This window comes from Chelonia mydas, chromosome 3, assembly GCF_015237465.2.
Source record: "Chelonia mydas isolate rCheMyd1 chromosome 3, rCheMyd1.pri.v2, whole genome shotgun sequence".
In the NCBI taxonomy this organism is placed as follows: Eukaryota; Metazoa; Chordata; order Testudines; family Cheloniidae; genus Chelonia; species Chelonia mydas.
The window spans coordinates 189,154,108-189,181,869 of record NC_057851.1 but is presented as its reverse complement, the minus strand read 5'-3'; the positions used below and the strand labels follow the sequence as shown (position 1 = coordinate 189,181,869).

At 40.7% G+C, this 27,762-nt stretch overlaps 1 protein-coding gene across 16 annotated transcripts in view; it reads left to right on the top strand.

The window, feature by feature from the left end:
- The window catches only part of EHBP1 (EH domain binding protein 1), a 322,570-nt gene that overhangs the window by 150,458 nt on the left and 144,350 nt on the right, over nucleotides 1-27,762 (top strand). For 6 of the 16 annotated variants that reach the window (XM_037896082.2, XM_037896085.2, XM_043543989.1 and 3 more), the window contains exons 8-12: nucleotides 3,871-3,975; nucleotides 4,660-4,782; nucleotides 13,673-13,925; nucleotides 19,086-19,127; nucleotides 20,908-21,094. In XM_037896082.2, coding sequence (XP_037752010.1) covers nucleotides 3,871-3,975; nucleotides 4,660-4,782; nucleotides 13,673-13,925; nucleotides 19,086-19,127; nucleotides 20,908-21,094 — 710 coding nt within the window. The remainder of the gene's footprint in view (nucleotides 1-3,870; nucleotides 3,976-4,659; nucleotides 4,783-13,672; nucleotides 13,926-19,085; nucleotides 19,128-20,907; nucleotides 21,095-27,762) is intronic. The other 10 variants (XM_043543993.1, XM_037896091.2, XM_043543994.1 and 7 more) reach the window with 3 other exon arrangements.

The window sequence follows — 27,762 nt, the reverse complement described above, 5'->3', positions numbered from 1 at the left end:
TCCCTGAGGTAAGCACCGCCCAGAGCCCTCGCGCCCTCCTGCGCCTCAGCCCTGAGCCCCCCACCCAAACTCCTGCTGCTGCTGGGGGAGGCAGGTGTGGTAGCCCACGACTGCTTCAGCAGCGGTGGCGGGTGCGGCTGGCCTAGGGGCTGCCTGAGCTGCTCAGGCGGCCCACGGGCCAGCTGCACTGGCCACTGCAGATGTCACGGAGGTCCCGGAAAGTCATGTTGTCCCGTAACACACTCACAGCTTTACTGTTGAGCTATGGGCAGCCAGCACCAGTTAGAGCAGTGGTTCCCAAACTTTAACAACCAGTGAACCCCTTGCACTAAAATGTCTAGTCTCGTGAACCTCGTCTTAAAAATGAATATTTCCAGGGGTTTACCTGAGTATAAATTATAAAAGCAGTGATCTTGGAAATATAAAATTTCTTTTTATGACCTGCTTATTACATGCTATTTATTATTAATTATTATTTATCCTTACAGTATTTTTATTACATTATGAAAACGGCAACACTCTTCCAAGATCTCACTTTCATAGCTTGTATCACTTTGAATAAGCCTATTATCAGACAAGGCTCCTATGTTTCATCAAGGAGTATCAGATGTGAAACAGCATTAAGGTATTTAAGAAGCCAACTCAAAGAGTTCCTCCTACACAAGCATTCAGGTCTTGAGCAGTCCAGGCAAACAACGCATGTTACAACAAAGTTTAAACTTCTTCTTCATAATAATTTTAAAAACAATACTCGCTGCCTATTTAATTTTAAAAACAGCAAAAAATATCCACCTCCCTTTCTATTTCTTATAAGGAGTCTTGAACTTTAAATCTCCACAGTGTGATAGATATGCTTGCTTTGATCTGCTTAGTTCTTGGAAGTCCAGGGGCTCTGGGCTGCTGGCCCCGTGCTGCCCGGGGTTCCTAGGGACAGCTCTGTCTGCCATTAGGGAATTTTTTCCCAAGAACCCCAGTTGGGGAACCACTGAGTTAGAGCAACTGTAACCATGCCTCAGTGGGTCACAACTGAGGATGCCAAATTCAGGACAAACTGCTGAGAAATAGGGCAAACACAACCCATATCTTTCATAAGATATACCAAACCAGCCACAAAAGTAAACTCCTGTTTCACCACACTGGCTAACAAGAACTCATAAAAGCAGTTTCCTTTGGCATTCCAGTTCTTATGTCACCACCAAAAACATTGGATTCAGAGATGAGTGGTTCTTTACAACCAGTCTCATCAAATGAAAGGTTCTGATCCCAAAGGACCAGCCACACACCCACGTCAATATATAACTTGGATCTTATCCAAAAATCACACTGATGCCAATCCTTTAGTATTTAAAATCTAAAGGTTTATTCATAAAAAGAAAGAAAGGTGAGAATTAAAGTTGGTTAAAAGAATCAAATACGTACAGTAATTGCAAAGTTCTTGGTTCAGGCTTGTAGCAGTGATGAAATAAACTGTTGGCTTAGTAAGTCTCTGGTTGCTTCCAAATCATTGGAAGGACCTCATTCCCAGGGTGAGAGTGCTCCCATTAGTGTAAGTCCGCAGTCCAGAGATCTGAGCAGGACGGGCAAAATGGAGGTGTTTCCAGGGCCATTTATATCCTCTGCCATATGGATGGAAACCCATTGTTTCAAACAAAAACCTCAGCACAGGTAGTGGAGAATCACAGGTGACCAGATAGTGTTTGCAGTCACATGGGCAAGTCACATGTTCGTGCCCCATTTTGCTCAGTCATTGCAGGAAGCCATTACCTATATTCCAGACAGCACGTTTATAGGACAGTCCACTCAGTGTAGATGGGTGTCTCCCATGGTCCATTGTGAGTTGAGTCCTTTTGATGGGCCACTCAATTAGAATAGTCCCTCCAAGATGTGCTGGCTAACTATCTTGTGGGCATTACCCCAGAAGCAAACATTTGAAATCCAGGTAGAGAGCCAATATTCATAACTTCAAATACAAAAATGATATATGCATAGACATAGCATAATCCTAATCAGCAAATCATAACCTTTTCATAGACATCTTACGTGCTACATCTTGTACAAGATTTGTTTCAAATATATAATAGTGGTTGCAACAATGATCTATATAGTCATATTTTGATCCGATACCATCACAGCAACACTGATGTTGCTCAATTTTCACCTCTCTGTGATTTGTTACTTTTTTTATCAGTATGGAAAATAGAGATTTCTGTTTGAGCAACTTTATTTTCCAGTGATAGTTTTACTTTTCCCAGACACAAACTATATACGGTGTAGTTAAGGTTGAGTACATATCAGTAACTTAAAGGTAAAACATTCCAAGATCATAGAATATCAGGGTTGGAAGGGACCTCAGGAGATCATCTAGTCCAACCCCCTGCTCAAAGCAGGGCCAATCCCCAATTTTTGCCCCAGATCCCTAAATGGCCCCCTCAAGGGCTGAACTCACAACCCTGGGTTTAGCAGGCCAACGCTCAAACCACTGAGCTATCACTCCCCCCAATCTCAAAAGCCTTATCTCCACCTTGTAATGACAATTGTATGAAATTACCATACAATTCTGCTTAATGCATAATAGTTCATAGTCCTATATTGAATTCATTTTTAAAGATGTATTAGATTATTATTTTTTTAACTCATGTTTTTTCTACAAGGTCGAGTAAATACTGTAAATTTGGGAGGATACACTGTATCCTTCATCTGTAATTGGTTGAATCCCTGCTTTAAATGCAAACTCAACTCAAGCTTAATTATGGAGTCATGAGTGGTGCTTCCATAATACTTTCTTCACTGTTTTTAGTATTTTGTTTGATCGTAAATTGGTGGCATACGAATTGCCATTGCTTTTCCTATTGTTTTATCATCATGTCTTAATTTCTTCCAAGCATCATTTTAAGCAAGTGCACAGAGCCTCAAACAGGGGTTCTCAGACTGGGGGTCGGGCCCCCTCAGGGGGTGGTGAGGTTATTACTTGGGGGGTCGCGAGCTGTCAGCCTCCACCCCAAACCCCACTTTGCCTCCAGCATTTATAATGGTGTTAAATATATAAAGAAGTGGTTCTGATTTATAAGGAGGGGTCACACTCAGAGGCTTGCTGTGTGAAAGGGGTCACCAGTACTAAAGTTTGAGAACCACTGGCCTAAAAGTAACAGTACACAGATTATCTTAACTCCATTAAGGTTCCTTTTGAGTTATTTGGTTCTGTTTTAAAATGTTGGTTTCAGAGCTATTCCCAAAGGGCCGGATCCTGCCCTTTAATCACCTCGCCATCTATCCAATGAGTAAGATATTACTCACTAAGAATAAAAATGGCAGAATCGGGCCCTAAATTACTGCAGCCTGTTTTGTTCCGTACTATGTTTAGTGACCATGTTGTTTACAATTATTATTAAATTGGGTGTATCTTAGGTGGAAAATTGATAGAGATTGGTTCTTAATGAGGCATAATCAAAGTGTATATGCTGTGGCCTCAAACTTTTTGTATTAAGCTGACTTTATACTATTAATTTCAAGTTTTACTTACCAACAGGAAAACTGTTAAAATAATTATATTTAGCATACCTAGTTTTTGGATTAATGTCTGTGTTCATTTTAAGTTTTTTGTTAATCTTGAGACTGCTGGTCGTGGGCACCCATCAAAAATTTTTCAGTATGTACCTTATTGTGTTCCTTCTTGTTAAAATAGTGCTGAAGTGTTTCATACAGGTGCATAAGTGTATTATATATCACTATAATGATTCATTCTGAATGTATTCTTTTCATTAACAATAAGTGTCCTCTCTTTCCCTGTTTCTCTAGTAATAGCATGCTTTCTACAGCTTTTTCTTTAAATAACCCTACCTTACATTTGTCTTGACTGGCTTCTGTTTACAGAAATTGTAAACCAGTTGAATGCTCTGAGCAGCTTAGATGAAGATCAAGATGACTGCATAAAGCAAGCAAATATGCCTTCAGCTAAATCAGCCAGTTCCTCTGAAGGTCTATGAGCTTTCCTCCTTTCTTTCTGTTTCTGATTGTCTGTATTTACTGTGACCTGCTACCTTTTGACTTCTGCTTGTATTCAGCTGTCAGTTTTATCATTGTGCTTTCCATCCAATGTGATTTTCAGTAATTTGTAGCACATCCAACAGGTAACAACATGATAGAGTGTCTCTCTTCAGCCACTGCATTGTCACATGATTGTGAATAGGAAAGAAAAACCACATCGTTAAAACACAATTTGTGCAGTGAATAATGCCTAACCATTATAACTTGACAAAAAGTTCCTTCTCTGACTTTACACGAATGTTACATGCAAAGAAGAGAATTGACAGTGAACGAATATACGAATCATTCATATTTTGAAATCAAGTTGCTGTATTTAGCTTTCTAGATCCACTGCAAAATTTATTGAATCAGATTAGGTCCAGAAGGCCGCTGTGGCAGTGTAGTGGGTTAGTACTCATCAGTGAACATCTATTTTATTCGATTAACTTCTTCTGGCTGGAAACATTGGTGTGCTACAAAATACATTAGTTTAGTTCTGCACTTGGTGATGTGGTCCAGTTCACTGTTCTCAGGGACCACTGGTGTGAATTTTCTGAATTTGAAATGTGTTTTGTGAACAGTTAGTATCCAGGGCTGGCTGTGGCCACACTGAATCAATACTTCATTTTTTTCTAGAACTCATCAACAAGCTAAATTTTTTGGATGAAGAGGAACAAGAATTGGCCAATTCCAGTTCGAATCCATTTGAAGACCCTGATGCAGCAGAATTAAACCCATTCGAAGATCCTGATGCAGAAGGTGGTGAATTCATTTTCACACAATTAATCATTATTTACAGACTCATTAATGAAGCATAACTTTTTTTTCCTAAGGTTACAAACTAAAATGGTTGTTCTGGTAAAAACTAACATTATTACATGCACCCAGGCAGCAGTATCAGGAATGTTAATTGCCAATGGAAACTGAACATCTGCTTCTCCAATGATATGTCAAATTGAGTCTTCTTCTCTCTTCGTCTAGTGGTTCCACTAAATAGTGATTGTCTAATGGTAGGGATAATGCCAGAATTCTGGCCAAATGACACATTTGCAATCTTACAATAGCTGCCGTACCGCTGGGCATATGCCTTTTTTTAATCACACCATGACAACACTAGAATGCAATTAATTGTTCTGAAGTTGTTTGGAGTTGTTAGTGTGTGAAAATTGCCATATAAAGTCAGCATATATAGAGTACAACAAAACATAGTCACAAATGTATAAAATATGTGAATGAAAATAGTGCTTCCAAAAGGTGCCAGATTGACAAATGTGGAGTCTGAAGCCTTCTGCCTAGGCACAAAGAGGAGCGTCAGGGGAAATTTCCCCATGCTCCCTGTCACGGAGCCACAGGTCCGGTGCTCTGGAACAGGCCCTGGGAGGAATCCCTTCAGTAGCCCAGACCTGCTTTAGGGTCACACTCCCACGAGGGAAAGCCACTTGGTTTACTGCCTCCTTAGACTGAACCTCGGAGCCTTCAGCTTCACGCTGGGAGCTCCCTTCAGTGAGTCCACCTGAGTTGGACACCTGAGAGAGACTTGTACACCCCAAGCAAGCAATGCACCTCCACCTTCCTTAACCTGGAGTGACTCTCAGCCAGCGTTGCAAAAGCAGAAGGGTTTATTAGGTGCCGAAACACAGCGTAGAAAGTCCTCGGTTAACATAGAGAACAGAAAGTGACAGCATAGTCCTTGATCAGTCCCAGAGCACAGAGCCCTCTGACCCCTCTTCAGTCCCATTCCAGGAACATCTCCTGCTTCCAGCAGCCCACACTTAACCCCACAAGGCCCCTCCTCAGTCCTTGTTCCTGTTCCCAGGCAAACATTGTCACCTGGCCCTGCTCCTTTGTTCTCCAGTTGGTTATACCTGGCTGGCTTCCTGCAGAGGGCTGGTCATCCATGGTCGCTAGTTGCCATATGCCAAATGTCTAGGCAGGCCACTGCCTTCTTGGGCTCTCCATGGGCATGGGGACCCAGGTCCCAGACAGCGAGGCATCAATCACCCCTGTATCTCTGGGTCTCTGCAAAGAGTCAACAACCTTTTCCCACCATCTAGTTAATCAGGCACCACATAGGGAAAACTGAGGCGCACACACAATATTGATACAAAATATTAAGAAAAATTCCCACTCTGTCATACTCTCCCATCAGTGTACCTTAATTCTGACCTGAGAGCCATCTCTAAGGGTAAGAAGGTTGTTCAGCTGCCATGCCCACTCAACCCTTGAGGTCTCTGATTGGTGCCAGTTAGCGGAGTGGTAACTAGGTGAGTGGATTGAAACCTACCAAACTCATTTCACACAGGTCACTGACCAGCTTTCATATGGTGACAGTTGTTGGTCATTATCAGCCTGGGCTAGGCTTGGCAACATAAAAGTGAAAAGCAATTACGAATCCACTAAACTACCCAGTCCATGTTCCCCTCTTTAGGTTTCTGATAGAAGTTTAAAATGCTGCTGTTTGGTTGTTATTGGTAATAGAAATAATAAACATATTTTCATAAGACATTCTGTGAAGGAGTGGACAAAAAGACCACTGGACCAATCCTGAGTGCTCCCCTTTGTTTTGTACAGTTTCCAAATGCTTCTTTCTTCCCGTATCTCTCTACCCCTTTTTTTAAAGGCCCTTACTCACTGACATTTCACGCTTCATTTGGCCTTTTATCAACATATATGTGTTTTGTAACCTTTTCATGAAGTAATCTTACCTAACACCTTTTTTGCTGCCAATTTTATCGTTTTCAGATCTTGTTCTTTAGGTTTATGAAACTTACTTGCTTCTAACATTTTGCAAATGTGTAGTGCTTATTTGGATCGGTTTTTACAATTCCTTTTATCACTATAAAATCACCTTCCCATTGAAATAGGACCATCTCCTATGTCTTTTTAAAATGTATCCCTCTGAGGCCTTGAAGTTTTGATAAATCTTTGTAGCATGTTCAATCAATTATACCCTTCATTGGTTTCAGAGTAGCAGCCGTGTTAGTCTGTATTCTCAAAAAGAAAAGGAGTACTTGTGGCACCTTAGAGACTAACAAATATATTTGAGCATAAGCTTTCGTGAGCTACAGCTCACTTCATCGGATGCATCGGATGCTGTAGCTCACGAAAGCTTATGCTCAAATATATTTGTTAGTCTCTAAGGTGCCACAAGTACTCCTTTTCTTTTTGCTTTATTGGTTTATAATTATGTCATTGTTCCTGGCAGTACAGGGAAATAACACCTTATTCTATTCTTTTTCTTATACTTCCCTCATCACCATAGCATCTGAGCACCTTTCAGTAGTGCATTAAGTAACGCTGTCACATGTGGTTCATTCTGTCTTTCCTCCATCCCCCGCTGGGGAGGATTGTGCATGCAGTGTAATGTCTTGGTAGGCTTGGCTTTTGGTATTTTTAAAAAAACATGTATGCTGCTGTATGTGTGTTATAGAAGGCATGTGCAATTTGCACTGGGAAAGGAAGGTCGTCAGGTTTGTGATGGGTCTTAGTTCCTGTGGGAACTTAGCATCTGATTCTGCAGATACTTAACTGCCAGGCATAATGCATACTTCTGTGAGAAGTTCCCGTCAGTGGAGCCATGCCAGGTACAGTTGGCAGGAGCTGGTGCAAAAGCGGGCAATGTGTCAATTGTAAATAGTACATCAATCTGTTCTTTTGTCTCTCCTACCTTTGCAGGTTTATTACTTGGCTACTCAAAATTATTGTGGGTTTGACCCTTGGTGTGCCAAGTTGCAGCTCAGTAGCAGATATAATTATTATTACCCATTTAAAGACTTTAAAACCAACAAAATATTGAATTGATTCAAACTACGAACAGGAGCCTAAATTTTCAAAATGATTATGGGTGTCTCAGGTTTTGAATCCCCAATTTGAAATAACCCAACATGGCTTGATTTTTCAAGGGCAGATGTTCACCATTTCTGACACCCTTTAAGATGTCCCAAGTTGAGTCCCCAAAAATTGAGACACCCAAGGTCACTAGTCACTTTTGAAAATTAAGACAGCTGTCCTTACCTAGAAAGTATGCAGCTTTCAAAATTAGGTATTGAGTTATTATCTCATAATATAATTTGATCTGGATTGACATTGTTTTCTAAAGACTGAAATGTTTTATGAAGGCTTTGACAAATGGCCACAGAATGTTTTACATTTACTGGCCAGTCTTGAAGGGTTTAAGAGACCCATTGTGGGTACAGATGTAGAGTTCTGGAAGGTCTGGAATTCCAGAGTGGAGCCAATGTCGACCTTTCTCAGAGCTCTGTGGTTTGCCTGTGACTTGTCCCTCTGTTGCAAGGTCCGTTTCTTTGCACCAGGGGGTGGGAGGCTGAGAGGACCCTCTCTCAATGCCTCCATGAAGGTGGAGAAAAATAAGTAGAAATCCAGGATTGTTAATATGGAAGAGAGGGAGAAGAAGGAGAGAAATAAGAGCCAAGTTTAACTAGGCGCCTGCCACTGTCTGGAAAACCCTATACTTATCTGCAGAGTTGCAAGCTGCAAGGAGACCTGAAAATGATTTTGACAAAGTTCCATCAGCTTTAGCATATGTGTGAAATAAATTAAATCTTTTAACTAATTGTATGGTGGAGGTTCTTCTCAGCCTGGCATTTTAGGGTGCTCTACGTATTGGGCTACATCCTGTCGTCCATACTCAGACAACTAATGGGAGTGAAAATTTGACCCTAGTAAGGGGTGCAGAATTTGGCCCATAATGTTGAAGCTGAAGGGACTTGCAGAAACTATTTGTATTTTTCATTAAATTCTATGAAATAAAAAACAAATATGTAAAGCCTTGTTTTCAGGAGACGCTGTCAAGCTAATTTTTAAAAAATAGTGTAAAGCATACTTTTAAAAGATATTGTTTTCCTGCATGTCTTTTCTTTCAGGATTTTCCCTAATATGCTTTTTGACACTGCAGTGTAAATTTTAAAAGAATTCCTGAACGCTTACACCCTAACAGAAGCAAAACTGCACACAGACTGTATCTCATCATGAAATGCTTAAACAGTACTACATTAAAGCGCTCTAGGGAACCTTTAGTGCATACTAGTTGTGTCTACATGGACCAATTAATGTGCAACACGTTACTGCGCTTTAGATATCCCCCCGCCATGTACCCCATTACACCACTGTGTAGACATGCCCTGTGATAATTACAAGGCTGCCCAGTGCTGTGAGGAGAATGAATCTAGGACAGATGAGCAAGAGAGGCAGGTGGTTCTGCCAGATGCCTGGATTGCCTTATTTTGAAAAGGCTGTCCTTTGTTGATGCAAACATCTGCTGGGCATATAGCTCACGAGGGGGTAAGTCTCCAACAGGAGTCAAAACTCTTGGACCTGCAGAAGGAGCCAGGGTGAGAAACAGAGGTACTGAAGCCAGGGACCCTGTCTTGTGATAGTGAGGCAGCAAGCCTCAGTGTCTAACACTAAATTAGTACATTTCCAGAGAGACTGTGTAAAAATCAGAGGTGTTACACAATGTGGAACCATGACATAGTCATAGGGGTCTACTCTTTTGGACTCAGTTGCAGGGTTGGTTCTTGTGCACTCCCATGAGAAAATATTTTAAGAGCTAAAAATAATTTTAAAATAGAAAAGGCTTTGGTTAAAAATTAGGCAAAGGTTCAACATAAATAATACAACTTGAACTAATAATTAAGGCTACGATTTAGTCACAGGTATTTTTAGTAAAGGTCAGAGGCAATAACCAAAAAGTCACAGCCAGTGACCTGTCCCTGACTTTTACTAAAAATACCCCTAACTAAATCTTACCTGCTGAGAGGAGGGGGCAGTGCTCCAATGGACGCTGCTGCTCCTGGTGTGGGGGCCTAGGGCCCCACCACTGCTGCTCCCGGGGGCGTGGCCCATGGCCCCGCTGCCTCTGCCGCTCCTCCGGGCTAGGGGTGGCCCGGGGCTTCGCCACCACTGCTGCTTCTCTGGGTAGGGGCAGCCTGGGCACCGCTGCTGGTCCCAGACCGCTGCTCCGGGGCAGCGTCCAGGACCAGTTGCCTGGGGCCACCGGAGCAGCAGTGCGGCTGGCCCCAGGGACTCCCCAGCTGCTTGGGCGAGCGGCCCTGGGGTCAACCGCTGCAGCTGCGGAATCTGTGACCTCCGTGAAAGATTCGCAGCCTTACTAATAAGGCATATGTCTATCATCACCCTTCCTGTTTTCTTCATATGTTGTATCGCATTACCCTCGTTCCCTTTGTATGTTTATCTTTTGAGGCCAGGTCCCACAAGCATGACAGTGTGGCTGTCGTTCAGTAAATCACATAAATACATGAGTAGCTGTAAGCGTTGAGTCACTGATTTCAGTGGTCCTACTCATGTCCTTAAAACTACGTACATACTTAACATGTTCTTGGATTGAGACCATAAGCCTGTAAGCTCTTGGGAGTGGGTCTCTCTTTTCATATGTGTTTCGACAGGACCCTGATCCTGTCGTGGCATTTGGGTGCTACCGCAATATAAATAATATCATTGAACGTCTTTTTTTAACTTAGAAGAAATGAAAATTTATATTTAAAAAATTAGGGCTCTGACACAAGCTGGCAAAAGCCAGGAAAATCAAATTGAAGACTGACTATACACTGAGTTGCAACATATGAGTGATTTCACGTACTACATTGTTACAAGACTCTTGCTTGACCTCAGTACAATACTTTGTTGTTCTGAAATAAAGTTTCAGCAATAACTCTGGATTCCTTTGCTTCGGTCAGTTTACCTTTAACCCTTTAGCATTATTATAATGTGCCTTTCTCTGTTTGAATCCAGTTAGACTGAAGTTATTAAAACTATTTAAAAACTTTTCTTCTAAGCCAAAACTTTAATGTTACTTTATATTACTAAAGGGAGACGTAACCTGTTTAGAAGCACGCTTCCTTTTTAGCTTTATGTAGGATTAGTAACATATGTACAGCCCAGATTTTTTTATTTTTTTTTTTTACTGTAACAACATTAAACTCAAAAATTCTGAATAATTAGTTAATGTTTGTAAAGGATTATATAAGTGCTAAGTATTGTCACTAGTGATTGATTGTTTATAAGTCTAAAAATAACTTTTTTTCAAGCACCCCTTTCTTGCCTCTCATCCATTTTTTTAATCCAGGGCATCAATTATCTTTATTCAAGTCTCATTTTAAACACCAGCCTTTAATTTGGAGCAATGTTAAATGCCTTTTGAAAATGTAAATAGGCTAAATCTACTAACTACTGAATACAGTAGAGCTAAATTTAACTACTGTATATGTCAGATTGCATTGGTTTCACTTAAGAAAAGATAGATTGCAGATCACGTAAGATTTTTAAAGGGATTTTTGTATGTTAAAGTGCCTGAATAATCATTGGTAGTTGGAAACACTCCATAATTAAGAGGTATAGAATATAGTAATAAATGTCATATATATTCACCAGATAGAACCTGCAGCGCAATTTAGTGAAGTCCATTTTTTGTGCTGTTGATCTTGTCCTTAATCATACAAGTGTGCTTATCTTCTCTGTACCCATATTCAGTTTAAATAAGGCTGGGACAGTTATATGATCTGTAGGTCTCATTCCTTTATTGTGGGAAATACATAGTTAATCCCTTTTTATTCTCACCTCTTCTGATAGTAGCAGTATTTCAGAGTGGGCAGATGAGCTGTCTCTTCTGAGACAGACAGCCGTGAAAGGGCCTGTAACAAAATATGCTCTTATACCTCTTGGAATTCAGATGTGAAAGGTTCACTGGCTCAAGGAACAGGAGTCCTGAGATTCTTCCTAAAATGAGATCTCTCAAGCTTCTTACCTGTAGCTCTCAAGTAGGATGAACCAGGGATGAGATGGAGGTCCCATTGCACTTGCCACTATATAAATGTACAGGAGACAGTCCTTGCCCAAACACTTTATAATCTAATTTAAGACAAGACACAAGTGAGTGTGGCTAACAATAGGAGCAAAGTGGAAATGAGAATAAAGTTACACAGTAATACATTCCTGTGGTCAAAGGCTTGCTATGTACGCAACTTGATGGTTCATCCTGGTAACCTCAGAAAATTCAGGTCTGATCTACAGTGGGGATTTACCTTGACTCCAGCCATCAGCGTGCAAATCCCTAACCTAAATTGGGTAAATCGCTGTAAACCACAATTTACACTGGTTTCAAGTGGGAATAAGCTCCAAGAAGGACAAGTAGCAGCTTTGCTTGTCTATACTGGCTAGTCATCAGTGGCTGTACTGGGGCAAATCCCAAGTGTGGACAAGGCCCTTTTGGGGATCTTTGGGCTTTAGTGCCATACAAATAATAAATAATATTGTCTGTCTTTTAAATTGAAATGATCTATTATGTTCAACCCAGTAATTTCAAAGCTCAAAAAATAAAGGGCACTTCGCATCATGAATAAACTGTGAATTGTTATTGCAAATAAAGTTCTTTTTTTTGTTAAAACTGCTAGTAAAGAGCCTACTTGCATGGGGTGAGTGCTCACTTTCCTGCAATAATGCCATCTTGTCAGAGCAGTAGTAAGATGAATTCCTGACCATTTATGACTGCAAGAATAGTGGGGTTAGTCCTGATAAATTTCAGTGTGGTTAACATTCTCTGTCTATGTATGTTTTTATATTGTTCCAGTCACAAAGATATCTGCCAACAATCTCTGCTAGTGTAAAATTCTTCCTCTGTTGCTGAAAAGAATTGTGTAGAGTTGCTGGCTATAAATCCCAAACTATCTATTATTAATCTGATTGTGTATCTCTTTAAGGATAATTTAAATTTGTTGTAATAGAGAGAGTGTATTTACTATTGTTATCAAAAATCTATGGCAGAAGTTCTGATATGTACACTAAAAATGTGTAATTAGTCATTAACTTGCTTAATAAATGATTTTCCAGTGTTACTAGATCATGTGTTTTAAATAAGACATGGAGGGGTCCCAATCCCTATCACCACTTAAGGGCCTACAAAATGTCATTTCATTTAGGAAATCATTATAAATTATAAGAGTACAAAGAAGCATTTAAAGCATTATTGTTGGGACCTGAATAACCTAACTGGGAAAATCCGTTAAGGGAAAATCACATCTATTGAAATCCCATTTACATGAGTGAGTGAGGGACAAATGACTAATATGGCTGAAAGAAGTTTTGGATAAGTGGGAAATTTCTCAAAGGGTGTGACTACACTGCAGTTAAACACCCATGGCTGGCCTGTGCCAGCTGACTCCAGCTCGGGCTAAGGAGCTGTTTAATTACAGTATAGATGTTCGGACTCAGACTGTGGCTCAAGCTCTGGGGACACTCCCGCCTTGCAAGATCCTAGACCCTGGGCTCAAGCGCAAGCCCAAATGTCTACACTGCAATTAAACAGCCCCTTAGCCTGAGCCCTGCGAGCCCGAGTCAGCTGCCATGGGCCAGGCGCAAGTGTTTAATTGCAGTGTAGACATACCCAAAGTGTTTAATATCCTCCCTCCCTGCCCCTCAGGGGACATTACCTTTCACAGCTTATTTTTGGCTAAACAAGGTCACACTGTAAATAAAGCATTAATATTCACTTCAAGGCAAAGACGTTAGATTCCAAGTTTCAGTTCAGATTAAAGCCCCATAAAATATAAAGATCTGCTAAAATAGTTTTGGATTTATTCTATATTAAATAATCTTTTTAAAATGCTTTTCATAGAACACGATACTGAAACAGCTTCATCTTCAAAACCAGAAGACTCTTACTATGGTGATAATTATAATCCCTTTAAAGAGGAAGGTGCTCCAGAGTACTTGAACCCATTTGATGAGCCAGATCCTGAACCTGAAACATTTGTAACTATCAAAGATTCTCCTCCACAACCTGCAAAAAGGAAAAATGTAAGACCGGTGGACATGAGTAAATACCTCTATGCAGATACTTCTAAAACTGAAGAGGAAGAGTTAGATGAGTAAGTATAATATTTGTAATATTTCATCTTGAAGCAATCTTAAAGTATTAGTGGGATTGTTGACATAATCTCAAGGTATAAATGGATTTAACCAGGGTGGTTCTTGCCCACATACACAGGACAGAATTCATCAATCTCCCAAGCATGTTGACAGGATCTGTGGGGGCATTTTTCTGCATGTACCTTAGGAAAGATTTTGCCTTTCTCGGTAACACTGAGTAATTTCAAGTGAGGTAGAGAGGGAGGATTGATGGTCCTTGGTCCTTCCTGTCTTGTCGCTATTTTTTTTTTTCTTAAACCAGAATATGTTTACTATTAATGAAAGTGAAATTTCTTGGAAAGAATGCACTTTGGGTGAACTGAGACACCTGGGAATCCATATAGCAAATGTTGAATCATTGGGAAACTCATCAAGGCAGCAACTACTTGAAAGGATGAAAGAGAAACAGTCTGTGCACTTCCTTGGAATTTGTTTTTAATGATTCTTCATCACGGACCATTCTAAAATCAAGGTTGGATGGTTTTTATATAAAAGATCTGCTCTAGGAATTATTTTGGGAAAGTTCTCTGGCCTGTGATATACAAGAGGTCAGACTAGATGACCACAATGGTCTGTTCTGGTCTTGGAGTCTAAGAACCCTATCTCAAATTTTTTATAAGACGGTGTTTGACTGTCTTATATTCTAGTAATGAAGCAAAATAGGGTGTGAGGGCATTTTGCAATAACCATGCAATTTGGGATGATTGAAGGCACAAGCGTAAGGTGTGCTTGTGTCTTTAATCACCTTAGGAGTATGGTTATTACTCAGCAACCGCACCACCCATGCAAGGATTTATGGTGAGTATACATGAGCAGTTTTACAGACGACAACTGTAATTAACTTTTAATTGTAAAGACCTTGATGAGATTTATTATGGCATGACACTTTCGTGGCTCTTATATTTAATAGTAATTCAGGTGTCATGTTTTCATCCTAATGTTTGCTTTGTTTATAGCTGTATTTTAGGAAACTAAAGAAGTTCCATGCACACTGATAGAAATGCGTATAGGACCCCGGGGTTCATTTTCTCTTAAGTTTTGTTCCCATGAATTTTTGTTTTTTAGTTTTGTCTGGTTTTTGTTGTGCTTTGTTTGTGTTCGGTTGTGAAAAATTGGCATTAGGGAATGCTTTCTCTGCCAACTCCATTTAGTGTGTGGGGCGGGGGAGAGTTGGTTTTCTAAACAAACAGCACTGGCTGCTGTATCTTCCCAGACCAAGAGTATGATTGTGCTGTTGACAGTGACACTAGACATTCCTGATCACTCACTGATTGGGAGAGTCTGAAAGGGGAAATATTAATATACATATCCAAAGAGATGGAGACAGCGAACAGTTAAAACTGAGGAAGAGAAGAAGATTGGAAAGAGACAAAAGTGACAGTGGAGGGGCAAGTGAAGGATTTTTTCTTTGTTTTACTTACACCCACATCCCTATCCTAAACAAATCTCTGCCAAACAGGCCACTCAGTGTTTTAAAGGGCAGGCTTGTTTTTTCTTCCTGTCTGTGAGATTGTGGATTTCAGGAGCTCTTTGTTACAGCAGCTTTTGTTTTGTTTTAATTTTGTATTTTTCAAGTCTCTTGGGGGGATTTACAACCCCTATTTGCTTTATTTTCTTAACAGAAGGTACAAATGAACCCCCCCAAGGATAAATGTTGTTCAAACCGAAGCTGGCCTGTATTTTCATTATTAAAATGGAGGGTGAAGTGGTTAAATAGCATAGTAAATTTAGACTTTTACATCATAGTCCCTACTGGAGACCCTTCCTACTTCTTCAGAGGTTCTTAAGGAGGAAAAGCCTTGGAAAAGTTGCGGGGACAGTTTATTAAACGTATGGAGTAGAATGGGGCAAGGGAGACTCTTGCAGTTCTGCATTGTGGATTGTTATGACACAAGGCCTGTTTAGGAACATAGGGATTGGTATACTGGGTTAGAGCAGTGGTCCATCTAGATCAGTATCCTTTGCCAGGTAGCAGCAATCACCAGATGCTTCTGTGGAAAATGGAAGAAACCCCATGAAAAACAGTTACGGAATGATGAGTATATAGCGGAAACTTTTCCTCACTCCTGTAAGTTAGCAGTTTGCTTGTGCCCTGAAGCCTGACAGTTTATTCCCCTTTGTACATTTTGTATTCTGTCAAATGTGACTGTGGATATCCTTATCTACATAAATATGTAACCCTTTTTTGAATCCTGCTAAGTGTTAGGCCTGAGTGACACTGTATGGTGACAGGTATGCACTGTGTAAAATGTAGTTCCTTTTTGCAGTTTTCCAATGTATTTTCTTTCATTTTGTTGAACGTCCCCTGGTACTACTTTTATATAAAAAAGGACAATTAGGAGCACCTGATTTACTCTCCTCTATACCCTTCATTATCTTATAGATCTCTATCATGGTCCCTCTTACTTGTCTCTTCTCTGAGCTAACTGGTCCTAACCTTTTCAATCTCTCTTCATACAGAAGTCTCTCCATGTCTCTAATCATTTTCATCGCCCGTCTCTGGATGCTCCTATTTCTGCTACTGTATATCTGTTTTAAGATGTGGTGACCAGACCTAAACACATGTTGAAGATCAGGGCAAACCATTGACTTATATAACAGCATTATGGCATTATAAAGCTTTCAGTAATATTTCCTGTATCACTCTTTATACATCCTGTCATTCTGTTTGCATTTTTGAGCAGCAATGAGCAGATGCTTTCATTGAGAGTAATAGGAGGGCTACATGTCAAATAGAAGGATCCCAAAGGACACTCCCCTTCCTCATTTGAAAAGCAATGCATTTTTACCCTTGCATTTAAAGGGTTTTTTGTGTTTGGTTGGGTTTTTTTGCAGTATGCTTCATGAATCACACTGTATTCTTCTTGCTGTGTTCATGGTAAATTTGATGCTCACTACCAAGAATAAGGATGAGCAGACTTTTAAAATCGGGTGCCTGGTCCCATTATCCTTTCAGAAGGCAGAGCATGGATTTTGGACTCAGTCTTATAGACAAGATGAAATAAATGGTTTTTAAAACGTTAGAACTATCATTATGAGAGGGTGGTAGGCAGGAATGGGAACTGGAATGTGACTGGGGACTTGCTTCTGTAGGGCCAATGACATAATGGGAATCTAACTTTTTTTTAACTAAAAGTCCATGCCATTAGATATCTTCAGTGTGAGGTCCGGGTTCCATTTTGATCAAGCCCTATACTAAACTCTGACCACAGCTCTGGATATCTCTCATGCCTAAAAAAAGTGAAAGCTAAATGTTAAATTACTTAGCTCTGGGATCTGGGATTTTTTTTAAGTTGAATGCCAGTGCAAAATGTCCTTAACATTAGAAAATCCTAATGGAATAAGTTAGAGGAAGCATGATTTAGTGTACTTAAATCAGGAAATCGGTTTCAAGGCATTTACTGTTAGAGCGTCCTGAGAGTTGATTTCTAATCCCAGAGCTGCCACAGAGCTGCTATGTAACCTTGGGCAAAGTACATAACACACCTGTGCCTTATTTTCTCTATTGGTAAAAATATTTACTTTAAATGGTATGCTTAATGGAGACTTGCTTCATTGATGACTGCAAAGTACACTGATATCGTCAGAATATGTATGTAAATGCAAAATATTTATCATCATAAGTATATTGTGGTAACAGTGCTACAGTTTAAATGTTCTATTAAGGATATTCAGCTATCAGGAAACTCAAAACAAAGCTCTTGTGGGTTGAAATTTTGGTCATAGCTCAAAGACGGAAGTGTTTTGCAAAGTTTGAATAAAGTTAATTTGGCCATTTTTTAATTTTAGGCAAGGACCAAAAATTACTTGTGCGTTTGTAAAAATGTACTCATATGTTTTTTTAAAAAATCAAAATTGGCCAGTGACTAGTCCTTAATAAAGAATAGTTGCTTTGCTAAGTTAAATAAAGTTACGCATTTGAAAATTACATAAGTACGCACCTATTTAAATTGCACGGTTTTATAGTATCACACTTAGCCTATTCTTTTAATTCTATTTCATTTGAAAATCATTTTATTGAAAGAAGAACTAAATTCCATTAGCCAGTAATACCAGCCCAAAACATATTGAATAGATTAAAATAAAAAATTTAAGTTATTTTCAAATCAAATGATTTGGTTCCATAGTTTCTATTCTCATTAACCAGACTGAATTAATGGAGGGCACTATAGTTGGTGAAAGTTGCAACTATGTTTTCTAACTTCTTGAAGTTGATTGATAGAGTAGAGAAACAAATAACTGCAGTGTTGATGACTGTTGATTACTGAGATGTTTGCTGGGTGCCTTATCTTGTGATGGACAGTTCAGCTTCTCTCTAGATAAATTCCATTATAACTGTTGGTTTTATAATATAGTTGAAGCACAGACTGCATACGCCAATTAGTATCTTCCAACCAGGATTCATTCAGCCAGATTTTGCCTGGTCTTGCTCACCAGGCAACCAAACATGAGCCAAATTCTGCTGTGTTACAAATCTGTAAATCTGGAGTAAATCCACTGACTTCAAAACTTGGATTTTACATTATAATTTACCATTATGACAAGAACTAGAAACCAAGCCTGTGTCATGCTTCTGATATTTTAGGAATCTTATTAAAATGAACAGTTCAAAGAAATGGTTAGGACTGGTTTTAAAATGAGGTGAAAAGTGTAACATCAATGTATTCTGCCTTTACTATACACTGAATGTAGATACAGCCTATGTTTAAAGCAAATTCTAAACAAAGCCTGTAACTTGCTTAATTGTAGGCCTTCCTTCTTGGTGAATGTGTTGTGGTAAAAGTCTTTATTTAAGAGCAGAAATGTAAGAAAATTAATTTTAAAATGTGGTTCCACCCAGCTCTCAGATTTCTTACTCCCATTAATCTGAACTTTTTACTCACTGCAAATTAACATTAACTTCTTAGAAAAGTCCCAGTGCACATAATTTCTGTAATTCTAAGTAAGGGTGTAGAGGGTCAGTTAGTTCACTGTCAAAACATGCTGCATTTGCTGGCTAGTCAGAAGACGAAATTGTGGAACTAAAGAAAACATTGTGATCTCTTATAAACATATTGTTCTTCACTCTTTCTTTTTTCATTTTTATTTTCACCTTCCTTTGAACTCTGTAATGTTTGAAGACAGCTCAACAAGGTTGTCAGCAAAATTAGAACAATTGACAGGTACTGTTGAGTCTTTTGTTCCAAACCGAATACCGTCCTTTTTCCTCCTCCTCCTCTGGAGCATGTCCATCCTTTTTTTGTGTAAACTGTTATTTTGACATCACCCTTAGCTTTGACTTCACTCGTGTTTTTTGCATTTGATGAGTGCTGAAGTGAGAACACCTCAAAGATGCCTTCAGTCAGCGGGCTAGTTATTTTAGTCTTAATCTCTCCTGTAATAAACAGCAGGAGTCCCACAGTAAGGTGAGCTTCATGCACCAAGCTTGTTGCTGAATGGTTGTTTTAGTTTCTTCCTCCCTTCTCCACATTCCCAAAGATGTGTTTACTAAATTTCAGCCTTCAGAGGTACACTTATTCTCTGTGGTGTAACACAACAATTGCTTTCTCCTGCTCACTGATAAAGAGGAAAAGGGCAAAACTGCATCAAAGTCATTTCTAAGGCATTTCAATATATTAAGGAAAATATTTTAAAACTAAAATATTCTTAAAGGGTTTTTTGTTTTTAAAGTGAAATAGGAAAGGAAACGGAGTGCTAAATCAGCTATTAATGAAGAATACTTATTATAAAAGTTCAATTTTTAAAGTTTCATTTATCTAAAAACTGCCTACCAGTTTGGTTCTCTAGCATGGAGAGGAAAATTCTGACTGGATATGAGTGCTTAACCTCTTATCTAATGCTGGATACAATATTGTTTCCATCTAAAAATGAATTCAAGGGACTGAAGCTATTTATTTTTGATGTGTTGCACTTCATCTAATTGTATGTAGGTTTGCCTTTTGGGAATTTATGTCATGTTACTGCATGAGCACAGAGTTCAGCAAATTATACATATACATATACGTGTATCTTACTGGGAAAGTGTACAATAGTAAAAGATGGAATAATGGATCAGATGATTATTTTTATAAGTGGAGGTCTGTTGGACATATGGAAAAGAATGGAAAATAAGAGAGAGAGAGAATACATTAGCTTGATACAGAGGAGGACCCCTTATTAGATACAATATTGCTATCTATTTTACATGCTGAGAGTAAGTACATTAAATTATTAGGAAAAGCTCTTGTATGATCATCTGACATAAGACTCATTGGAGACCTGGCTAAAAAGTGTAAATGCTAGGAAAGTGCTTATTTTATTTATCATTGAGAGATGGAATATAAATAGTGCAGCTGTGTTGATAACGCATCAGACTACACATGAACATGTTTGACTGGGTTTCTTGAAAGATATTTAGCCAAATAATGTGCAAAACAAAGGGCTATTTATCTATGCAAACAACATTAGCCATTATTTTCCTATGCTGTTGTGTGTTCCATTGAGTGTTCTCAGACTTATATGATGGCTGTTTGTGACTGAAATGAAAATGTACTTGACTTTGACTGTATATACACTGAGGCCAAGATTTTCAAACATAGGGTATCTAAAATTGGGCTCCAAAATCCACATTTAGTTATCTAAATAAAAGTCTCTAGATTCTCAAAGTTGTTTAGCACCTCCAACATCCATCAACTTTGATGAGACTTGTGGGTGCTCAGCCACTTTTCTATCGGCAGCTGAATATGGACTTAGGAACCTAGCTTTAGATACCCAGTTTTGCAAATGTTGGCCTAAAGCAATTGCTGGCTGTACATAATTCACTCATCGGTCTTTAAAAAAAAAAGAAAGAAAGAAAGAAAAATGAAAAAGGCAGCAACAGCACAATCAAAACAATCAACTATTATTTTTGTTTTGAAAGTGCAAAGAGATAGCAAAGAAATATGTTTCCCTTCTTTTAATTAGATCAAATCCATTTTATGAACCAAAATCAAGCCCTGCTTTAAATAATCAAGTTACTCCACTGCAAGAAGCAGAAAGGATGAAAAGAAAGGCTCCTGCACCACCAGTCCTCTCACCAAAGACAGAGACAGGAATGAGTGAGAATATGTCAGCTGTTCCTGCAGTGAAGGAGCTTTCTTCTTCTCCTAAGGTAGGTTTTTCATAACCAAACGTTGTGATGGCTGATTAAAGTACCTCTGTGTGTATTGTGTGCATCTTCTTACTACAAGTCATCTTAAAAACTATGTACTCAAATAAAGTGCACCCTCACTCCCTCATTCTTCCACTGACTCACATGCATATTGAGAGACCAGTGGTAGAGCTACTTGATGACAGCAATGACAACTGCAATGTCAAAGAGAAAAGGGGCTTCTGGGAACAAATATTCTAGGACAGCTCTGTGCAATGAGAGGGAAGAAAATCAAGTTGTACAGTGTTGTGGCATGATCTATTATAATGGCACTAACGCTAAAAATATTGTAGGCTGCAGTGTGCGGACTAGGTATTTTTGAGGTATAACAGCCGACTCATTTAAGTATGAATTGCATCTCCTGTAAATCAGCAGTTACTACCCTTTGTGCATCTGTAATAACCTTAGCATTTCCGATCATGAGTTTATACATTAAAGGGAGCCTTTTAAAACAGATTTAGCATATTATTGCAAGTGTGTTTACTTTTTGGGTGGGGAGGAGATGGAAGAAAGCTTTCTACCTCTCTCACACAGCACCAAGCCCAGGATCTCAAGTTTAAACCTACTACCGTCCTTCAGGCCCCGTGTTGTAGCAATCACCATTCCATTTAAGAGTTGAATGGGATTCCTTGTCATATCTACAAACCACTGCTTAATTAGTCAGAATGGTTGCTGATGATCCCTGGCCCCCCAGGCGCTGATCTCACTGTCTCCTCAGCACTCAGTCAAAGGAAAGAGTCTCAGGCCTGGTCTATACGAGCAAGTTAGGTCAACGTAAGCCGCCTTGCATCCACCTACTTGTCCAAGGGTCTACACTTAAATTTGTCTCCCACTGATATAAGTGCCCTGTTATGCCGACAAAGTAACATCACCTGCTTGAGCGGCACTGGGCATGGTCGACGTACTGAGGTTGATGCTGCGCAAGTGTAGACACTGTGTTACTTACATCGACCCTAACAGTCCACCAACAGCTGGCCCTTAATGCTTGATTCTGCCCCAGGGTCATGGAGGCTGGAAGGCCCTCCTCTCCTCTAAAGCCTGGCACATTTTTGAAATGCCATTTCCTGATAGTCCAGCTTGGTGATCACACCTAGCAGCACTCCATTGTTATGTGCAGCTGACCATGCTGGCTACACATGCCACACATGCTCTGATGCAGAGTAGACAGGAGATATTGGATCTCCTGGGCCTGTGGTGAGAAGAGATTGTACAAGCACAGCTACAGACCCAAGCAAAAGTGTCTATGAGCAGATTTCACGGGGGATGCAGGACAAGGGGTCTGACAGAGACTGTCAGCAGTGTCACCTGAAAGCAAAGGAACTGCGTCAGGCATATCAGAAGGCCAGGGAGGCCAACTGTTGATCTGGTGCCAAGCCGCAGACCTGTTGCTTTGACAAAGAGCTGCATGCCGTACTTGGTGGAGAACTCACCACCATGGATACCGCCGAGGAGCCCAAGCCACAGGCCCCTGGCATGATCAGAAAGGAGGATGGGGGACGTGCAACCAAGGGATCCAGCTATGCTGTGAGCCAGGACCTGATGAGACTCCCACACCGTGCAGTCAATGCCAGCAGTCGAACACGGGCGAGCCTGATGCAGTGGGAGGAAATTTGGGTAAGTGTGTAATTGTGTTTCCCATTACAGTGGTGTACTGATGGTGCCCCCAACTTAACAGGACACAGCTACTGACTTTTAATTAAGGTATTCATGCTAGAAGAGGGAGCAGCGCAGCAAAGAGAGGTAGCATTTTTATTTACCTATCATTCCCCTGTAGAGTTAGGCAATGGGAACCATTGCTTATGTACACAGGGATGTCCCTTGAATCCTCCTGAGAAAGCTCAATGAAAACTTTCATGGGGGTACTCTGCAATCCTCTCCGAAAGATTTCGGGGGGCGGGGGAGGAAGGGCAGTCTTATTTCTTCCTCGGTGGTAGGACACTTTCGTATGTCAGTCAGCAATAACTTTGTCAGGCACCATCGCATACTCAGGCTAACAGCTTATGGGCCGAGGTGGCTTCTGGACCCCCAGAAGCAGCTGTGCTGTCTGTGCCTCCGTTACGGGCAGAAGTGAAAAAATCATCGTCACCTGTGGGAAATGGTGCCAGTATTTGGTGCCATTGCCCTGTACTCATAGTTTCATGCAGCCAAGCAATTCCCTCCTCATTCCCCTCACCCCTGCCAGGCCATACTCACCGTGGCTGGTGCTGTGAGTGGCACCGTGCACAAGCCCTCCGAAGCAGAATAGTCAATGAGCATGTCTTATTTAAAACTCTAGGGGAGCAAGGGAAGGGAGTTCTAAATTTTAACTTTCACTTTGCACTGTGATAATATTGTGAGTGGTACGTCTGTGTTTTATCGGAAGCTGCTGCCATTGTGGCCTTGAGGGGTTTTCCCCTCCATGCCCATGGAACATCTGAACCAGATAAGGAGGACTTGAGATGGCATGTTCCATGAGACCCTGCAAGCCAGTGCTGCATCAGACCGTGAGCAAAGAGCCTGGAGGGCGAACATTGAAGTGAACTGGAGAAGGAAATAGTGGAGAGGAGAAAGGCCCAAGAGTCCCAGCAAGAAAAGGAGAGAGAGATGCAAAGGACGTAATGGGGCTTCTCCAGCAGCAAACAGATGCTGTGGGCTCTTGTGAACCTATGGGTCAAACAATCAGAGGCTTGCCTCCTTTTGCAGTCCACGGAAAACAGCATTACAGCACCTTTCTACAGCCCCCTTCAACATTCCACATGGTATCAGGGGCCACATCCCTCCCCTACCACTCCGCCCCAGGGGACATTAAGGACAACCCCAGCTTCACATACACTGACCTGTAAAAGCCACAGTTCCTGTATGTGTAGGTAAAATGGACATGAATGTTCTTTCCCATTGTTCTGTTCCATTAACTTAAATTTCTTATGTATTTGCTTTTAAATTGCACAGATTTTTCTTTGCACTGGTTTTGCTACTGAATAAAATTATATTCTTCGGGAAATAATTAAACTTTATTAGTTCACAACACAGGCTGCAGAGTGTCTAGCAGTTCTGAAAGCACCCTCTTACTTGTTACTGAACACTGTGACACAACTCATAGGATCAGTGACAATCAGTGTAATAATCATAAATGTACACCAAGCACCACACAATTCCTAACAGGCCCCAAAACTGCAGGGTCAGGTAGAGCACAGTACTTCACAATGCATTACTGTGGCTCAGTGTTAAAGTGCTCTACCCTGCGCTGTATAGATCTGTGTTGAACTCTTCTAATAGCCCTTGTGCCTGGCTGTTCAAACTTGGCAGACTGCTGCTTCACCTCCACCCTGGCAGCAGCTTTTCCCCCTTTGCTTCATAGGTATTATGCGGGACACGGCATGCAGCTCTACCAGTTGGGATTTTTTTTAAAAAAATTTTTTTACTGAGATCCAGTCTTATGGGTAAACGATGCCAGTGTCTCCCTTCAGTCTACCAAAAGTGCATTCAGCTGTCATTCTGCACCTGGTGAGCCAGTAGTTTAATCTTTCCTTGCTGCTGTCATGCTGGCCAGTGTACAGCTTCATGAGCAATGGGTAGGCTGGGTCTCCCCAGATCACTACTGGCATATCAACACCACCAATGGTAATCGGCCTCTTGGGAAAGAAAGTCCTTGCTTGTAGCTTTCTCTATTTTTAAAGATGCAAACATCATGCACCTTCCCTGACCAGCCCACGTTGATATCGATGAAGCATCCCTGTGATCCACCAGTGCTTGCGTAACCATGGGAAAGTAGCCCTTTCTGTTGATCTCCTCTGTGGCAAGGTGGTCTGGTGCCAAAATAGGATATGCATGCTGTCTATTGCTCCACCGCAGTTCGGGAACACCATTGCTGCTGATCCATCCACTATGTCCTGCACATTGCCGAGAGTCACAGTCCTGCGTAGCAGAAGACTATTAATGGCTCTGAATACTTGCATGACAATGGTCCCCACGGTGAATTTTCTAAGTCTAGAATGGTTTCCCACTAACTGGTCGCAGTTGTGCATTGCAAGTTTCCAATGTGCAATGTCCACTCACTTCTCCACTGTCAGCACAGCTCTCATTGTGGTGTCCCTGTGCTGAAGGGCTGGGCCAAGGTCAGCACATAGATCCAGGAATTTGGCCATGCACATCTGAAAGTTCTGCGGCCACTGCTTATCATCCCAAACCTGCATTATGATGTGATCCTACCAGTCAGCACTTGTTTCTTGGGCCCAGAAGCAGCACTCCACTGTCTGCAGTATTCTGTGAATGCCAACAACAACTGTGAATTGCTTCTCACTATGTCCCACAGCAAACTGTCCTTCAAGAAATCGTCACGTACTCAGCTGATTCCATTCTTCTTACAGCTCTGCAAATACTGGAGGATCATACGTCCTGTGCTTGCAAAGTTTCCGACAATATTGCAGAGCCGTGCAGGCTCCAGGCTTCTGGCAGAGAGCAAGGAGGGATGTGCAGGTTCATGTACAATTACCAGGACAATGGAGCATCTGCAGTAGCACCATTTGTGGTATAACCAGGATCCAGAGAATCCAAGAAAGGGATTTCCACTGGTGACATATTATCCCTTTGCTCCTGAATACAAACTTCACTGACACACTTTTTCTACCCTATGTTCTTTTATAGACTGCCATTGAAAAACAATGAAATTAAATACAAACTAAAATATCAAGGTTTGGTATTTGGCAAAAGCAAAGAACTTCTTTGTATAACAAATAATTATTATACTGTAGTGCCGAGAGGCTCCAACTGAGATCAGGGCTCCATTGAGCTAAATGCTAGTACATATACGTAGTCAGATACAGTCTCTGCTCCAAAGAGCTAAACATCTAAATAGACGAGACAGACAAAATATCATTAACCTCATTTTTACAGATGATAACAGAAACAGAGAAATTATGGCCAAGATTTTAAAACAGACTTTAACAGACTCAGAGAACTGGTAGGTAAGGTTCCATGGGAAGAAAATCTAAGGGAAAAAGGAGTTCAGGAGAGCTGGTAGTTTTTCAAGGAGATAATCTTAAAGGCACAACTGCAAACTATCCCAATGCTTAGGAAAGATAGGAAGAATAGAAAGAGGCCAATATGGCTTTATCAGGAGCTTTTTAATTGCCTGAAAATCAGAAAGGAATTCTATACAAAGAAGAAATATAAACAAATTGCTGAGGAGCAGTACAAAAGAATACCACAAGCATGTAGGGACAAAAAGAGTAAGGCACAAATGAGTTACCCTAGCAAGGGACATAAAAGGCAATAAGAAGTGATTCTTTAAATACATTAGGAGCAAGAGAAAGATGAAGGAAAGTGTAGGTCCTCTACTTTCTACAGGGAAGGAGAGCAAATAATTGATGAAATCAAGAAGATTGAGGTGTTTAATTTTGCTTCAGTCTTCACTAAAAAGGTAAATGGCAATCAGATACTCAACACAATATTAACAGCAAGAGAAAAGAAATGCAAGCCAAAATAGAGAACAGGTTAAAGAATATTTAGATAAGTTAGATGTAGTCAAGTTGGTAGGGCCTGAGGAAATTCATTATAGGGTATTTAAGACACTAGGTGAAGCAATCTTGAAACCATTAGCAATTATTGTGGAGAATTCATGGAGAACCGGTGACATCACAGGCCATGTCTATACATATGGCTAGATCAGCACTCCTGCGAACGATGCAGCAGTGTCAATTTTAGCAGGTCTGGCGAAGACCCACTAAATTGATAGCAGAGCACTCTCCCATCGACTTCTGTACTCCCACTTACTGAGAAGCATAAAGTATGTCAGCGGGAGAGTATCTCCCGTCGACACAGCACAGTGGAGACACCGCTGTAAGTCAACCTAAGTAGCGTAACTTAGAGTAGTTAGTAATGGTAGTTGATAGCGTAACTTAGAGTAGTTATCAATGGTTCACTCTCATACTGGGAGGGTGTATCTAGTGAGGTCAGTCCTGGTGCAAGTACTATTCAATATTTTCATTAATTACTTGGATAATGGAGGGGAGAGAATACTTACAAAATTTGCAGATGACACCAAGCTAGGAGAGGTTCTAGGCATTTTGGAAGTCAGGATTGGAATGAAAAATGACCTTGACAAATTAGAGAATTGGTCTGAAACTAACAAGATTAAATTCAGTAAAGACAAGTGGAAAGTACTACAGTAAGGAAGTATGCACAAATCAAATGCACAAATACAAAATGGCTGCTTTATGACTTTGTGACTCTGGCCAAGGCACACTGTGATTTTTCCCTTTCTTGGGAGTCTTTCAAAGTCCTTCAGTACCCGCAGTGTCAGGCAATCCTCATTCTCTTTGACCTGACTGTCACTCCCGCAGTGGCTCAAGCTGTCTTGCTGTTCACTGCCTCATGCAATGACACACTGCAGTGGACGGTAAGGGAACCCAGGCCCACCTTCTACGCTGGGTTCCAGCTCAGAGCCCTGTAGCAAGCAGTTACGGTCTGCAGATACACCAGCCTTCCTGCTCTTGGCTCTAGACTACTTCTTACTATGCTTCTCTAAGCTTTTTATTCTCCAGCCTTCTCTCTTTGGTCTACTAGATAAACCCTTTCTCAGGGCTCCTGCCCCTCCCTTCTCCCTTACCTTAGGGAAAGAGATTACAGGTTGGCACTGTTGCCAGCCTCCT